The sequence below is a fragment of the Staurois parvus genome, unplaced genomic scaffold (assembly GCF_062004578.1).
Source record: "Staurois parvus isolate SC_StPar_1 unplaced genomic scaffold, SC_StPar_1.0 ptg000018l, whole genome shotgun sequence".
Classification (NCBI taxonomy): domain Eukaryota; kingdom Metazoa; phylum Chordata; class Amphibia; order Anura; family Ranidae; genus Staurois; species Staurois parvus.
In genome coordinates this window covers 1,738,582-1,755,488 of record NW_028317814.1, presented here as the reverse complement: position 1 = coordinate 1,755,488, position 16,907 = coordinate 1,738,582, and the positions used below count along the sequence as shown (strand labels likewise).

Below are 16,907 nucleotides of genomic sequence, written 5' to 3'. Positions count from 1 at the left end.
GATTAGTAAGAGTAAGTAGGGCGTTGTCCACAAAAAAAATTCAGCTTAAATTCCTGGCTCACGTAAGGGACGCCCGTTATATTGCAATCTGTGTGGAGCGCCATGACAGCGGAGAACCTCTGTCTCATCCCCCTCTCAACAGAAGGGATTGGAAAAGTACCCTGCATACTTGACTGAAGCTGAGGGGGAAGAGTATAAGGCTTGAATCCAAGAGAGAACTGAGTCTCTGAAGCTCCAACGGGACAGCACACATTGTAAGTATTCCCAGGATAGGGAATCAAAAGCCTTATAGAAATCTAGGGACAGCAGGAAACCTGAGATTTTGCGTTGATGTAGCAGATGAATAAGATGGATCACCTTACGGACATTGTCACCCGGCTACCTCCCAGGGAAAAAGCCCACCTGGTCTCTATGGATCAGACGACGTAGATACTTGTTGATGTGAAGGCTAAGGATCTTGCCCAGGATCTTTAAATCCTTGATGATAAAAGAGATAGGCCGAAAGGCCTGAGGCTCCAGTACAGCTTCCGTTGACTTTGGTATCATCAAGATATGGGCCCGAAGTGCATCAGTGAAGGCTGGGAGCCACACTGGAGTTCACTGAAATAGTCAGCTAAATGAGGAGCCAGCAGTGTTGCAAATTTCTTGTAGTAGAGGCCAGAAAAGCTATCAGGGCACGGAGCTGTAGTGGATTGTAAGGTTTTAATGGTTTGGAGGACCTCCGTTTCCATTATGCTAGCATTGAGAGCTTCATGCACTGTTTCAGATAGTTTGAGGAGCTTCAAATCTCGGAAAAAAGATTCCGCTTGAACTAGCAGGAAAGGGTCTGGTTAACGTACAGTTGGGAAAGAATGTCTGCAAAACGATCTGCTAAGGATTGGAAGTGCAACCTCCAGTAGGAAGACACAACTGGACCGCCCTAAAGGTTTTCCCCATGGAGTGAAGCTTCTTAGCCAGCATCAGGCCCGGTTTATTTGCACAAGTATAGTATTTATGTTTGGTCCAACATAAAGCCCGTTCAGCCTCCAAAGAGGAAAGAAGATCCAGTTCCGCAGCTAAAGTATCACGGGAGCGTCTGTGGGCAGTGGTCGGATTCGCCTTCCAGCGAGCATCAGCGGTGGCTAGAGTGGAGTTCAGAGAGGCGACGTACCCTATCCCGCTTGCGGACCGCAGCCAACTGGATGTTGTGGCCCCGCACCGTGGCTTTATGTGCCTCGCATAAGGGCACAGCCAAAGAAACCTAGCCTAGGTTTTCTGTGAAATAGGTTTGAATGAAGGATTGGATCTTTTGACAGGTGGCCTGGGTTATCAAAAGGGATTCGTTAATGTGCAATGAGGCGGGCGTCGCACCAAACCTGGTAGATCGAAGGGCAAAACCAGGGGATTATGATCAGACCAAGGAGATGAAGGAATCGATATCTTTTTTTTTTTGACCAGAGGAAGTTGGTAGACAAGCATTAAAAAATATGGTTGATCCTGCAGAAACTGTTGCGTAGGTTGGAGTAGAAAGTAAAGTCATGCGCAGTCGTATGGAGTTCCCTCCAAACGTCAGCTAGCCCAAAAGTCTGCAGAAGAGAGCGCATAAGTGCTTCCTGCGCTGAAGCATGAGAAGGAATCGCCCCTTGGGCATAGCACCTGTCCAGAGCAGAATTGAGGGTAACATTGGAGGCCCCCAAGAGGAGAAGGATGCCTTTGGAGTGTCAGGAGATTATCGTGCAGAGATGGGAAAAAATAGTTGGAATCTTTTAGGGGTGTAGTAAGAAACGAGGTTGTGTCATTGTGGGAGAGTAGCAGAAAAAAATCTGGTAGTGCTGTCAGCTTGGAGAATAGAGTGCGCAGGGTTGGTCCAAAGGGATTTCAGGAAGGGACCTCTTTCGGCTGGGTGTCTTTCTTCTCCCAGAGGCATGCAAGCTGAGAAGGAGCCTACAGAGATCCAGAAGGACGCATCGGACTCTGCGCAACACTTTTTTGGTGGTAGAAGGTACAGGGATTCCATAACAGATTGAGCTTCTTCTGGAGTAGTGGTCGAGTGGCTACGGCCTTGGTGATCGAAAGGGGAAAACCCACGCATATTTGATCCGTCGATTTACTAAGACTGAGGTGAAGGGCTTCAGCTGACAGCGTTTTTGTAGAGTGATCTGGGAAAGGTCAGAGAAGAGCTGAAATCGGTGCCCCTGGAAGTCGAGCTCTTGCTTGTTTCTAGCCACTGTGAGAATTGTTTCCTTGGTGTGATAATATGTAATGTAATGATAATGTCTCTCAGGGGCCCATCAGACTACTTTGGCCCCAAGGCCCGATGTATACGGTCAAACTCAAGCCAGTCTATAGGGATGACACGGACCAGCTCCTGGAATAGGGCCGTGGCAGTGAAGGTGAGGTCCGTGACTGATTTTGGGATGCCTCTCAGGCGTAGATTACCGCAGTGAGAACGATTTTCAAAGTCCTCAAGCCGCAGCAATGTGTCTGCCAATTCCTGCTTAAGGTCACCCAGATCCCCAGATCCTGTTCATGATTCTCAATTACTGTGACCGCGGCGTCCATCTTATCCTCGAGGTCCTTCGTGTGGTTCTCGGACCTCCCTGGTGAGACGCTCTGCAAGCTTGGAGGTAGCGGTAGATAGTTCATGCTGCAGCATGGTTTTGAAGCGATTATAAGAGCTCAGCATTCCGCAGGGCCAGAGGGGGGGGGGGGCGCCAGCTGGGAAGCGTCCGAGCTGCTGTCTGTGTCAGAAGCAGGTTCCGGGTTCCCCATGAGCATCGGTGGCAGCAGCTCCAAATTTGAAGCCGGGGCTTCAGGGGAGTCTGCAGGTGGGTAGGCCGCAGTCTCTGGCGCGGCAGTAGGCACCGGGCACCTAAAGAGGGGTGGGGGTGAGTATTGTGTCCCCCTGTGGTCTGGCATGTCAGCCGATGTGTACGGTGGGCGTGGAGCATGGCTTCTATGCGACCATCTTAGGCCGCTACTCACGCTCACGCTGAACATTTTTAACATGACTATTAGGGGCGTATGCCGTTTTTTTTTTTCCTGCCTCTAAATGGCCCTGCATGTTAGCTTATGTGTCCATGCATACCTAAGCATTTAGAGGAGTTTAGAGGCAGAAAAAAACTCCCACAGCCAGCGTGTCCAGGAGCAGTGGGATTTTGGCAGAAAAAAACCATTGACGCGAGTAAATGCGTGGTAAAATTTAGGTGCATTTACTGTTTGGGTGTTGATTCATTTCAATGGCCAGAATACATTTTTATTCTGGCCAACAAAATGAATTAACACTCAAACGCTCAACATGCCTAGATGCATTAGACACATCAAGTGTTTTTTCTGCCAAAACGCTGCTGCCACGAGGAAACGGTTCTAGAAGAAATTAGCAAATTGTCCAGTGTGCATGAGGCCTAACAGAAATCTTCCATGCAAATAAAGATGGGTGAGGTACTTATGCCTTATTCACATAGGTGTACTTATGTATATATCTCTGCAGGGGCGGATGCATGTTCCTGAGTACAGACAGTGTGCGTTTGGGGACACTCACCCACATGGCTGGCCAAATTGAGACCAGTGTCTGTATCCGTGCAGCCGCTGCATCTCATTAGACATGAATGGGACTGCCTGCACGTAGATGCATGGAACACATGAAAGAACAGCCCTTTGCACTGATGTACTCATGAGTACACTATGTGAATGGGGCTTGTGTAAATGAGGCCTTAAATGAACTGACAGAGAAACACTCTACATATTGGAACCACTTTCTCTGGTGTCCTTGTCAACCTCTCGAAAGCTAACTCCATTATTTATTCTCCATAGAACATATCATATCTCAGGTTTTTTTGAATACAGCCCTGAGCAGATGTAACATGTAAAAGGTGTGAACAGTCCCTGGGAAATCTCATGTATATACAATGGAGTTGTCCAAGGTTTCATAGATATTGGTTGGATGTGTTAACCACAAATAATAATGTTTTTAATACTACCTTGTCATTGGGCCCCAAACTGTGCTTGTTTAGTTTGATTGAGGAGGAATTAGTACCACCCGCCATTCAGATACCTGTAAGCAGGATTCTGTTCTTAGCTTTCAAGCTTATTGCACAGAGGTGAACTATTGATGCTCCACCAGACCACGCTGCACTGGAAAAACTGACATACTGTACACTCATAAGCGATGTCTTGCTAAATTTCACAAACTGTAGGGAGACTAGCTCAACACCCCAGGTATAGCTCTGATCTCTTTGATAGCAGACAGACTGCTTTCCAAAAACTAGGCTGCCACAATAAATTGAATGTTGCTGTAATCAGACCACCCCAGAAGAGTTCTAGACCTGAAATAACACAGTCCCTCTCTATCTTCTATTCTGTGTCCGTGTGTCCTGACAGAGCTTTTGGATAATGTTTTCATCCTACTATCTAGCTTATGTTTCAGATAACCCATTACTGGTAATTTTACCTTCACAAATTAAGTGCTACTTACTTGTACTCTCATTTCTTACTTGTACTCTCATTTCCTTTCATTTGGTTGCTTGTAGTCGAAGACTTGTAAATGTCTCTTGGTGACTATTTACCTTTCTCCTACCATTGAATCTCTGTATGATTTTTTTCTTGGAGTTATTAAATATTAAGGGTGGCATGGGGTTTAAAGCAGAAAGAAAAATATGTTTTTGGTTTGTAAACCATGTCAAAACATTAATAAAAATGTATCGGAGTAAAAAAAACTCTTTTGGAACAATGCCACCTTTTAACCACTTCCTATTACGACTTTGACAATAAAGTTTTGTATATAGAACTGTTCATCTCCTACGTTATTGTATAAACACTAATTTGGGGTTTTTTTGTAATCCTTTTGATTTTAGTTGGTCCAAAAAACATGAATGGAAGTTTCAAAAAACAAGGCAAACGTGGCTCCTCATGAACATGTATGACCAAGAGAAGGTGAGCTTTCTTATGTATATGGTTGTTTATATGGAATGCCACTAAACAGACTACATGATAAGCTCGGTGATACTTAACATTGCTTGAACAGTCCAATGCCCAGAGAAGGGCTGGTGCCGATATCTTCTACCAAGCTTCTTCCAGGTGCCGGCCTCTGACCATCTTGATTGGCTGGTTCCACTTTAAAGGAAAGGTTACTGTCTAATGCTGATCCAGTGGCTTTAATAATTTGAGTCTCCAATTAAGGACAGGTATCAGAGACTTGTCCTGGCAGGTGCAAAATGGGAGGAGGCATTAGCTATCAATTAATCACAAATGTTCCTTAGCACCTAGCCCTGTTAATCAGCAAAGGAAACCTAATCAAAACCTATTATTTCAGGAGTTATGAAAGTCTGAAATTGCATACATACCGTATGCAATTGCTGTAAATGAGGAAGTCCCATGCCATCATCCAGGTGCTTTTTCAGTGTCTAATTTACAAAAGCGCCCATTAAAAAGCCTATATTATTGGTGAATTTTTTTGGGGGTATTTTTTCTAATAACACTGTTCAACAAATTTTTATTTTTTGCCAGTTTTGGAAACAAAAGGATCCATTTCTTAATGAATTTCACATTCTGAGTTCAAATATAACAATGAAATTTGTCAATTGGCTCTAGTTTTTCTGTAAATGGAAAGTTTTCTACTATAGGCGTAATGACTACATAATGCACAATAATTATATAGATAGATGTCTTTCCACAAATATAAAGCAAGTGATATTGACTACATAACAAAGCCTAAATGGCATAATATATTGCATAGGATTACCAAGAAAAATTATAGCCATAAGCTAAGTTAAATCATTTTAATACTTAGGATTCTCACTAGTTTTGTCTTCAGTTTGTGTCGGTTTTGCTTCTCTTGGCTTTTCTCTTGTATTCGAGAAAAGGGCTATCTCTTACAACTGCACGTGACTACACGCTTCAGGTTCTTCCTCACTTGACTCAACCACGAAAGATTCTGGTGCTTTAGGAATTGGTAGCCCCTCTCCATGAGGAACTGGACGTATTGCCGATGGAATATTTGGATATTGCACAGATAACTTTTTCTTCTTATTTAGCCATTTTACAATTGGAGGCACCATACAAAAGTAACAATTACTAACATGATCTGTTGGCTCTCTCCAAATCATTGGCACAGCGAAAGGCATAGATGCCTTTTTTCCATTCAACCATTGCTCCAGTGCCGTCCCACAAGAATTGCAGCATATATGTGGTGCCCAGCTCTTGTCCTGGTCTCCTATCTTGCAGCCAAAATACAAGTTGTAGGCTTTCTTAATCATTCCTGTTATCCTCCTTTTTTGTGAGATAAAAGTTATTTCACCGCAGATATAGCAGAAATTATCTGCTATATTCACACAAGTTCGAGGCATTACTGAGTAGCCTATATAAGCATAAAACGAAATGTAAAGACGCTGTCGAACTACAATCAGCTACAGATACTGCAGCTTTTATGCAGTGAAGTGATGCAATTAAAGGCTAATATTGCATCATCTCAGTATACATGCAATTTTCTATTGGTCACCAGTATCAATTGCGCAATATGCAGCTGAAGTTGCATCATAATTTTGAATGGCTTACGTCATTAGATGGGTGAATATATCATGGAAACTAGAGCCAATCAACATTTTTTAGGGTCATTTTCATTTTCAGCACCCCAAAATTATGTAAGATTAGCTAATTTTATGCCCAAACCTTTTTACCTGTTGAACAGTGTAATAGTATGGCCAGAATCCTAAAGGAGAACAGGGTTATCAGTAAAAATTCACTCATATACATTGATGGTGTGCCAACTCACTATTCTAAGTGCTGTCACCGTAACTAATGGGAACATGCAGTATATATTCTAAAGCATAGACGCCAAGGCAAAAAAATAGTTACTTTGGGTGACAAATGTGGCTTAAATGACCTTAATAGTCTTTGTTGGTAAAAAGTCTAATTTTTATTAGAAAATGTCTAAAAAAATAAAAATGCAAGTAAACGCACAACACCTTTTGTATACAGCATGATGTAAGCCACTTTTGTCACCCCAAAGTAGTTACATTTTTGCCTTGGTGTCTATGCTGAAGAATATATACTAAAGGAGAATAGGGGCCTTATTTATTACAGACTGCAGAGAAAATATGTGGTGCTCATGGTGACTTTTTAGAGTGTCCATTTGGCTCCTGCTGCTGTCCTTTGGCTCCTGCTGCTGTCAGTCAAACCATGAGAGCAGGGGTGAGCCACGCTGTGTTTCTATAGATGATTGACTTGCTATGGGGTACACCAAGAAGAGGAGGAGCCAAGAGCACCAGCGAGGGACCCAAGCAGAGAAGCTTCAGGGGCTGTTCTGTGCAAAACTATTGCACAGAGCAGGTAAGTATAAGATGTTAACAATCATAAACACATGTAAAGTCAACAAAGTGCAAATAAGTGCAATAATGGTGTAAACTGGTAATTGGTGCTAAAAAAAGTTCATATAATCATTCCTGAATAATGGAATGTCCTTCCTGTAAGAGTACCAACTCAGAGAGTGCCTAGGAATGGCACGTGTGGTTTATCCGTGGCGAACAGTAGTGCATGAACTCATGAAAGGTAATCCACCCTTGCCCCTGAGGACATGTTGGTACACAAAACGCGTTGGGTGGAGCCCTATTGCTGACGCCACGCCGCTGCCATTGAGGAGCGGTGGCCATCTTGGTACTCACTTTGCTATTATTTTTATTATTCCACGTAGATATTTTAAATTGTTGCTCGTGACCATTACAATAAAGTACTACACTATTAAGCACCTTTCTGGCTTCTGTGGCTGAGCTAATTCCTCCCCAGGACCATTTTGACACCCACCCTGATGGATGGATGGAGCTGGATGACTAACCCATAGCTGCCAGCATACCGCTGCACCCCCAGATGTGAGATGTGTATAACCCATGCACATTAATACTTTTGTTCTGGTGAGTGTACACCCGTCCCAAGGAATTATTATTCCGGAATTATTATTATTCCGGAATTATTATTCAGGAATGATTATATGAACTTTTTTTTAGCACCATTTACCAGTTTACATCATTATTGCACTTATTTGCACTTTTGTGACTTTATATGGGTTTATGATTGATAACATGCATTTATAGCGCTGCACTATTACTTTAATATATTTGTATTCTGGGACTATTGCCAATACCCTGAGTGCTAGCTGCTAACTTCATATCTATACCTATATTTATATTTATCTTGTGTAATACCATTTTAGTAGATTGTATAATTTTACCAGCGCTCGCTTTATCATTATTTTTAAACAGGTAAGTATAACATGTTTTTTATTTTAAAAAAAGATTTACAATCACTTTAAATATATATTTTTTCTTTATCACTTTTTTTTTTACTTGGTAATTGGTCGAACGCAAAGGAACACGTTAGTTGGCTGAAAGAAAAGCAGTACTCTGCACTGCCATTTCATATCAGAACTGAAGCAGTTTTTAATACATTATTGCAGTAAGCCTACACAGTGGAGTATTCATAGAATACATAGAATATGGATAAATCAAAGTGGATTCACATTCTTGGATTTGATCAGATACTGTGCATTCAATGTCAGCTTTTGCCCTATGCTGTTCGCAAGGATTTTAGGGTAAATTCTTCATATGCAATACGTATAAAGAATTAAGTAGTATCTAGCGCAGCCAATCATTGTAAAGAATAATGGCAGACATTGATAAAATCAGTGGTTTGCCTTTTGAAAGCAACAACTTTTTAAAGGCAACCAGGGACTGTAAGGTGTAACATTGGCCATATAATGTTTTTAAATCAGATATTTTTATTTAGTTTTCAAAAATGTCATACAAACAAAACATATAAACTGTCCTCCAGAGAAGGGGTTCTCAACCTGTGGCCTGTGAGCCACATGTGGCTCTCAGTGCCCTCTGATGTATCCCTTGACCTCAAACCAGGGAAGTACATACGCTGATCGTGATCTGGGCTTGCCGACACGCCTTCCCAGATCATCAGAGTGCATAGAGCTGGTACCAACAGTGGAGGAAGCAGGAGCTTCATAAGTCGATGCTTCCTGTGTAGGCTCCTGTCCCAGGTGGAGTGATACCAAGGCCACTTTGCCTGGGACCTTCTTTAGCAGCTTGGAGAGTGATGCCAGCAGAAGCTAGAAGAGGAAAAAAAAGGTCAGTGTATTAAACAATACATACACTGCTCTTTTGCAATGGGCTTTCACAATGATCCGCGGGTGCAGCACAGTGTACCTGTGAATTTCCTGAGGGTTAGCTGCACTGAGCCATAGACTTTTAATATAATAGAATGCAAGAGTTTTGGTGCGCTTTCGGAAAGTGCACCACATCCACAGATGCACTGCACTGCACCCGTGGTGTGGGTAAATCGCAGCACATCAGTGTGAAAGCAGCCTTATAGGGGGCTCAGGACAACAAGGGCTCATTTACATTTGTAGTTTGATGGGTGGTAAAACCCCATAGTTGATAAATGTTTTTACAAACACGCACCCTCCCCCCACACCACTGATGTAGCATCAGGGGTCTCTTAAGTGGCCCTCAATCTTCAAAATTTCAATCACCCCTGCTGCAGAGCTATTCTGGATAAATACTTAGGAGTTTAAAAACTTAAGAGATTAAGAGCAACAAGAGAGAAAATAGAGATACAACTCCGTATTTGACAGAATATTACTGATAATTCTTATAGGGATTAAAATCTTAATAGAGTAAAACATAGTATTTTAAACAGAGCAGTTTATTGTACCAAATGGCCAGCAAGACCATATATTGTTTAATTTGCGTAGATGAGTATGTCTCTCAAAGGCAATACATCTGTTAAGTTCATGTATCCATTTATCCAGCAAGGGGGTTGTTGAGGAAAACAAATTTTAAGGCTATTATATTCTCATAGTAAGGCAAGTAATGTGCAGTCATCAGGGAGGAAAAGAGTCAAAGTATCCCAAGACACCACCAAGTTTGTGCTGAAGACTGCATTCAGAGTCAGACTCATACCTTCGCAACACCTATGGAGATTGGGACAATGCCACATGGGGTGAATTAGAGTTCTCTGTGGTTGATCACATCTGTTACAAGAGAGATTACTATATAGGCCAATTCTATGCAAGAATGCAGGCGTGCGATAGACTCCATGTATGATAAATAGATGAGTCAGTCTACAGTAAGTGATGTCAACTGAACAGATTGTAGAATTAATTGTTTAATATTGGCTGTATTATACCACAAATTTTACTGAGACGCGGAGTTCCCATTCTTCAGTGTTGGGTGAAGGCAAGCACATGTGACTAGTTGAATGCACAAGAGCATGTGGACACTTTGTAGGTCCGACAAGTGTTCTAACAGCAGAAAAGCGTCACTTGCATTGCATTTAAATATGCACCTAAGGTTATTTAAAATGCAACTGTAATGCAGATTTACTAAAAGACTACAGACTGCTCATTTAGTAGTAGATGTTTACTTAAAAAATTAGATAAAGCAGTTTTCACTTTGACCAACCAATCATTTGCTAGCAGTTTTTTTTTTAATTTTATTTTTTTATTTTCTTTGTACTTTGGGTTTTTGAAGTAAACACTGGTTCACCTGAATTACTATAAGCCACTGCTAAGCCTCTACTCATATAGTAAATCAACCCTTCTATATATACAGTGAGGAACAGAAATCATGGAGGGGTCTGAAATTCACATTGTAGGTGCATTCCCACTCTGAGAGACAGAATTTAAATAAAATTTCAGGATATCACATTGTATGATTTTTAAAGAATTTATTTGTCTTGCACTGCTGAACATAAGTATTTGAACACCTAAGAAACAGCACGAATTCTGGCTCTCAAAGACCTGTTACTGTGCCTTTAAAAAGTCCACCTCTACTCCACTCATTAATCTAACTTAGTAGCACCTGTCTGAGCTCTTTAAAGACACCTGTCCACCCCACAGTCAGTCAGACACCAACTACTACCATGGCCAAAAATGTGGACCTCCACAAGGCTGGAAAGGGCTATGGGGCAATTGCCAAGCAGCTTGGTGAAAATAGATCAACTGTTGGAGCAATTGTTAGAAAATGGAAGAGCCTAAAGACGACTGTCAGTCTCCCTCGGACTGGGGCTCCATGCAAGATCTCACCTCGTGGGTATCACAAGGTGAGATAAGAAAGATGAGGAATCAGCCCAGAACTACAAGGGAGGAGTTGGTCAATGACATGAAGAGAGCTGGGACCACAGTTTCAAAGGTCACTGTCAGTAGAACACTACGCCGTCATGGTTTCAAATCATGCATTGAACGTAAGGTTCCCCTGCTCAAGTCATCACATGTCCAGGCCCGTCTGAAGTTTGCCAATGACCATCTGGATGATCCAGAGGAGGCATGGGAGAAAGTCATGTGGTCAAAGTAGAACTTTTTGGTCTAAACTTCACTGGTCGTGTTTGGAGGAAAAAGAAGGATGAGTTGCATCCCAAGAACACCATCCCTACTGTGAAGCATGGGGGTGGTAACATCATGCTTTGGGGGTGCTTTTCTGCGAAGGGGACAGGACGACCGCTGTTTATTAAGGAGAAGATGAATGGGGCCATTCATTGTGAGATTTTGAGCAACAACCTCCTTCCCTCAGTCAGAGCATTGAAGATGGGTCGTGGCTGGGTCTTCCAACATGACAACGACCCGAAGCACACAGCCAGGATAACCAAGGAGTGGCTCCGTAAGAAGCATATCAAGGTTCTGGAGTGGCCTAGCCAGTCTCCAGACCTAAATCCAATAGAACATCTTTGGAGGGAGCTGAAACTCCGTGTTGCTCAGCGACAGCCCGGAAACCTGACAGATCTAGAGGAGATCTGTGTGGAGGAGTGGGCCAAAATCCCTGTTGCAGTGTGTGCAAACCTGGTCAAGAACTACAGGAAACGTTTGACCTCTGTAATTGCAAACAAAGGCTTCTGTACCAAATATTAACACTGATTTTCTCAGGTGTTCAAATACTTATGTTCAGCAGTGCAAGACAAATAAATTCTTTAAAAATCATACAATGTGATTTCCTTAATTTGTTTTTAAATTCTGTTTCTCAGAGTGGGAATGCACCTACAATGTGAATTTCAGACCCCTCCATGATTTCTAAGTGGGAGAACTTGCAAAATCGCAGGGTGTTCAAATACTTCTGTTCCTCACTGTACATTGTAAAAAGCTTCTGAATGTAACTACGGATTGCAGACAGGTCACAAATGCTTGTTATAGCAGCGCAATTGTCATGAAGTGTATACTACATTGCTGTACAGTGGCAGTAGTAGAACTATGTTTTATAAAAGATAAATCAGTTTATAAACGTCTGACATATATTACTTTAATTTATGCAATGCATTAAAATGTTACTAAACCCACAACAGTAAAATCAGTCTTTATATGCAATAAAGCATGCTTGTTATACTCATTGTGGAACCTAGGGAGTTAATCCTCTGCATTGTGTAAAAAGGCTGTTTGATCCTGACTTCTCTGCCCCTCCTCTTGCTGATAAGACGGACTGAATCCATAGCCCTTCTGCACATGCTCAGCTTAGTGTGTATTGCTAGAGAGGTTTTTTTTTTTCCCCTTGGGAGAGTGCATGTGATTAGCACAGGGCCAATCAGCACTGTCCAGACAGAGGTCAGGGGTTCTGCATCCTCCTAGAGCAGAAAGAAAACTCCTCCTATAAGCTTTAACCAGTGCTCTTCTGAAGTCACAAGACTGCACTAACTGCTGATAAGAAAATGTATTTAGCAGTTTATATTTAATAAAATAATTGCACTTCCATGATCTGTGTACTGTGGGAGACCAGATATAGTGAATGCAGGGTCCTGGGTTTAGTAACACTTTAACGCCTCATGCACACTGAATGTTTTCTCAGCTGCTTCTAAGGGTGTCTGGAGGTTTGTTTGTGTTTTTCCTGTAAATGCTCCTGCCTGTAAATGCCTGGGCTTTTAGAGGCAGGAAAAAAAAACACTGCCAGTGCATCCAGGAGCAGTGGCTTTTTGGCAGAAAAAATACTTAAAGCTTGTAAACGTGTCTAAACGTGTGTTAATGCTAGGTGCGATTATGGCCTATGAATGATCTCACGTTCAAACACTTGACACTTCCAAACATGGTTAACACTTTTACAAGTGTCAAGCGTTTTTTATGCCAAAATAACGCAGTCAGGAGGAAAGATGTCTAGGAGAGATAAAGAAACGTCTAAGGTGCATGAGGCCTAAAATGTGATTCCCTCATTTTAAAAGCATTCTGATATTATTCATATCAATCACTAATCTTTGGATGTTGCTCTGCAGGGTCAGTGTGACGAGTACATCATTCATAAAGTTTTCACAGTGTCTCTGATGCATAGGGAACGTTGTAGACCTAAGAAGCATACAGTAGAGTCAATAGTACAGTTGGCAAGAACAAAAATTTTATTAATTGCTTAAAGCAGAACCTTGCCCAGTATTTTCCCCAAAAAATCCTCCATATTGTAATTAATATTACAACATTATTGAAATACACTGCATTTTATAAGATAGTGCCTGGATCCACCTGCAGCATTGAGATAGACCTGTGGCTGCCATCATCTCAACTTGGCCAGGAGGATGGGGAAGCCAGACAGGAGTTGGATGATTGGGTCTCACACATGTGCAGTTGTATATGAGGAGCACCTGTAGGCTTGTATGTGCAGCAAGACTCACTTCTCTCTAAGGTTATGCAAGATCTTGGAGAATGAAGTTGCTGCTACATTAATGGGAGAGCAGAGGCAGTCTGGGCTGGGTTTCGCTGGCAACCAGGATGGTATTCAGTAGTTTCATACAGAGTTTGGAGCAGGATTTTTCTGCATGCCAATCACCTAGGAGAGACTTGGCAGACAACTAATCTGACCCTTTGTTAACACTTTGAGTCTACACATGCATATGCTGACTTTGCCAGGATTGTGTCTCTTGTTAGCCTAACCCCAACTAATTCTCTGTTTTTGCTGGAAGCTTGCTAGGTATATATGTTGCTTGTGAAATTCTGTTGCAGTAAGGCTCTCTGAAACATAAAATGATCATGGTCAGTTTTATTTACAGGTAAGCAGAGATGAACAGACGATCATTTAAGATCTTACAGCTTTCTGCCTGTACTGCACCGACACTAGCCTGATGGGCCTTGTAGGCTGTACATGCAGATGTACAGTCATGGCCAAAAATATTGGCACCTCTGCATTTCTGTCAGATAATGCACCACTTCACCCAGAAAACTGATGCAATCACAAATGTTTAGGCATTTTCATGTTTATTTCTTTTGTTTGTATTGGCATGACACAAAAAAGTGGAGAAACAAAAAGCCAAATCTGACACATTCCACGCAAAACCCAAATTGGACTGGACAAAATTATTGACACCTTCTCAAAATTGTAAGAAATAATTGCATTCCAGGTTTGGGGTGCTCCTGTAATTTTTAATTAAACTCACCTGTATCAATTAATAGGTGCTTACAATATAGAAATCACACCGGCAACCAGTTAAAATGGTGAAAAATTGACTCAACCTTGTGTCTGCCACATAGAGAATGGAGAAGAGAAAGAGCAGCAAAGAATTGTCTGAGGAATTGAGAACCAAAATTATGGAAAAGCATGGACAATCTCAAGGTTACAAGACCATCTCCATAGATCTTAATGTTACTGTGTCCACTGTGCGCAACATTGTCAAGAAGTTGAAAGGCCATGGCACTGTAGCTAATCTCCCTGGACGTGGTTGAAAGAGAAAAAGTGATCAAAGATTGCAATGAAGGATTGTTTGAATGGTGGCTAAAGAACCTCGATCAACTTCCAGACAAATTCAAGCTGACCTTCAGGCACAGGGTACAACTGTGTTAGCTTGCACTATGCGTCACCATCTGAATGATATGGGACGCTATGATAGGAGACAAAGGAGGACTCCACTGTTGACACAGAAACATAAAAAGCCAGATTGGAGTTTGCCAAAACATACCTGAGGAAGCCAAAATCCTTTTGGGAGAATGTGCTGTGGACAGACAAAACAAAATTACAGCTTTTTGGTAAAGCCCATCATTCTACTGTTTTCAGAATACGCAATGAGGCCTTTAAAAGAAAAGAATACAGTCCCTACAGTAAAACATGGTGGAGGTTCACTGATGTTTTGTGGTTGCTCTGCTACTTCAGGCACTGGAGGTCTTGACCGTGTGCATGGCATTATGAAATCTGAAGAATTCAGGAGTGCAATGTAGGACCCAGTGTCAGAAAGTTGGATCTCCGTCAGATGTCATGGGTCTTATAGCAGGACAATGACCCAAAGCACACGTGAAAAAGCACCCAGAAATGGTTTCAGACAAAGCGCTGGAGAGTACTGAACTGTCCAGCAATGAGTCCAGATCTCAATCCCGTAGAGTACCTGTGGAAAGATCTCAAAACAGCAGTTGGGAAAAGGAACCGTTCCAATCTGAGAGACCTGGAGCAGTAGGCAAAAGTAGAGTGGTCCAAAATTCTAGTATAGAGGTGTAAGAAACTTGTTGATGGTTACAGGAAGAAGTTGGTTTCAGTTATTTTTTTCCACGGGGTGTGCTACCAAATATTAAACTGAGGGTGCCAATAATTTTGTCCATTTTTGGGGTTTTGCGTGGAATGTGTCAGATTTGGCTTTTTGTTTCTCCACTTTTTTATGTCAAATCAATACAAACAAAAGAAATAAACATGAGAATGCTTAAAAATTTGTAATTGCAACAATTTTCTGGGCGAAGTGGTATGTTATCTCACAGAAATGAATATTTTTGGCCATGACTGTATCTTCCCTTGATTTCAGCCATAACTTATGTACTTGTTTGGTGTATAAATACTTATGAAGAGAACAGCCGGTGTGCTTCCCATAGCAACTAATCAATTTTAAACTTTGTCAGGTAAACTACTTGCAATCTGCCCTTCCTGTTTTTTTGCTGTAACAGAGCACATCTGGTAAAACATGTAGAGTAAGCTGCTTGTTGTAGCATTTACAGTTTAGTTAACTGGTCTACGTAACATATTTCTGAGTCACAGAGTTTGACTGTATCATTTCTCATCAATGAAATACCTTAATTCCTTCTCAAACATTGCTAAACTCCATAGAGATCATGTAAACTGGTGATTTCATCGTACACTTGACTGTGAATCCAGAGCTACTAAGGGTTACAAGTGAATGTCATGGGATGGCCCATCTGACTGTTTTGTTTTTCATTAGCACAAGCTACCGTAACATCCCACACAATGGAGCAGATGTGCTCTACAGCTGTCTAAGAATCCCTTTCCAGCCAGAAAGCCCCAGTATTCCTTCACCACACCTGCTTCCCATCACCATGGCTTGATAGAGTCCATTTCACTGGTTAGGCATGCGGGTAGACTCATGAGGTGTTGATGCCAGCAGTAGCCAGACGGAAAAGTGAGAAGCTTCTATTTACTGTGGAAGAAATGCATTTCATGCATGTATTACAGTACTAGATAGCAAAGGCTTCATGATCATGTAATATTGGGGAATATCATCAGAGTTCTAGAACTCTGATGAATATCATCAAAGTTCTAGAACATTATTGTGTCCAAAGGTAACATTTCTGTGTAGGTATTACAGATTTATAACATATATGGCAGGTTGGTTGCAAGCTTAATATGGATTCTTTCCTTAAATCGCAAGTGCATTGTGCATTTTGACAGGTTTAGTCTCTAAATATGTGTGGTAACTACAGCTGAAATGTAAAGGGAATCATAAGGGTCTATTTACAGACGATTCAAACAACTTTCAGGCAGGATTCACACATTTTTCCAATTGAATGCAATTAGAAAATGTGTGAATCATGGATGAAAACATAGTGTTTGTCAACTGCCAATATTATTAGTAAGTAAATTCAGAAAGTAATATGCCTCATGCCCACTGAACATTTCTCTATCTCTCCTAGATGTCTTATCTCCTGGCAGTGGCATTTTGGCATACATACATACTGGGGTTTATTTACTAAAGCTGAA

The 16,907-nt window shown here is 41.6% G+C and overlaps 1 protein-coding gene across 1 annotated transcript in view; it reads left to right on the top strand.

Moving 5' to 3' along the window:
* The window catches only part of CHLSN (cholesin), a 523,051-nt gene that overhangs the window by 488,797 nt on the left and 17,347 nt on the right, over nucleotides 1-16,907 (top strand). Inside the window, exon 5 of the mRNA XM_089682029.1 lies at nucleotides 4,833-4,911. Within this exon, the coding sequence (XP_089538155.1) occupies nucleotides 4,833-4,911 (79 nt within the window). The remainder of the gene's footprint in view (nucleotides 1-4,832; nucleotides 4,912-16,907) is intronic.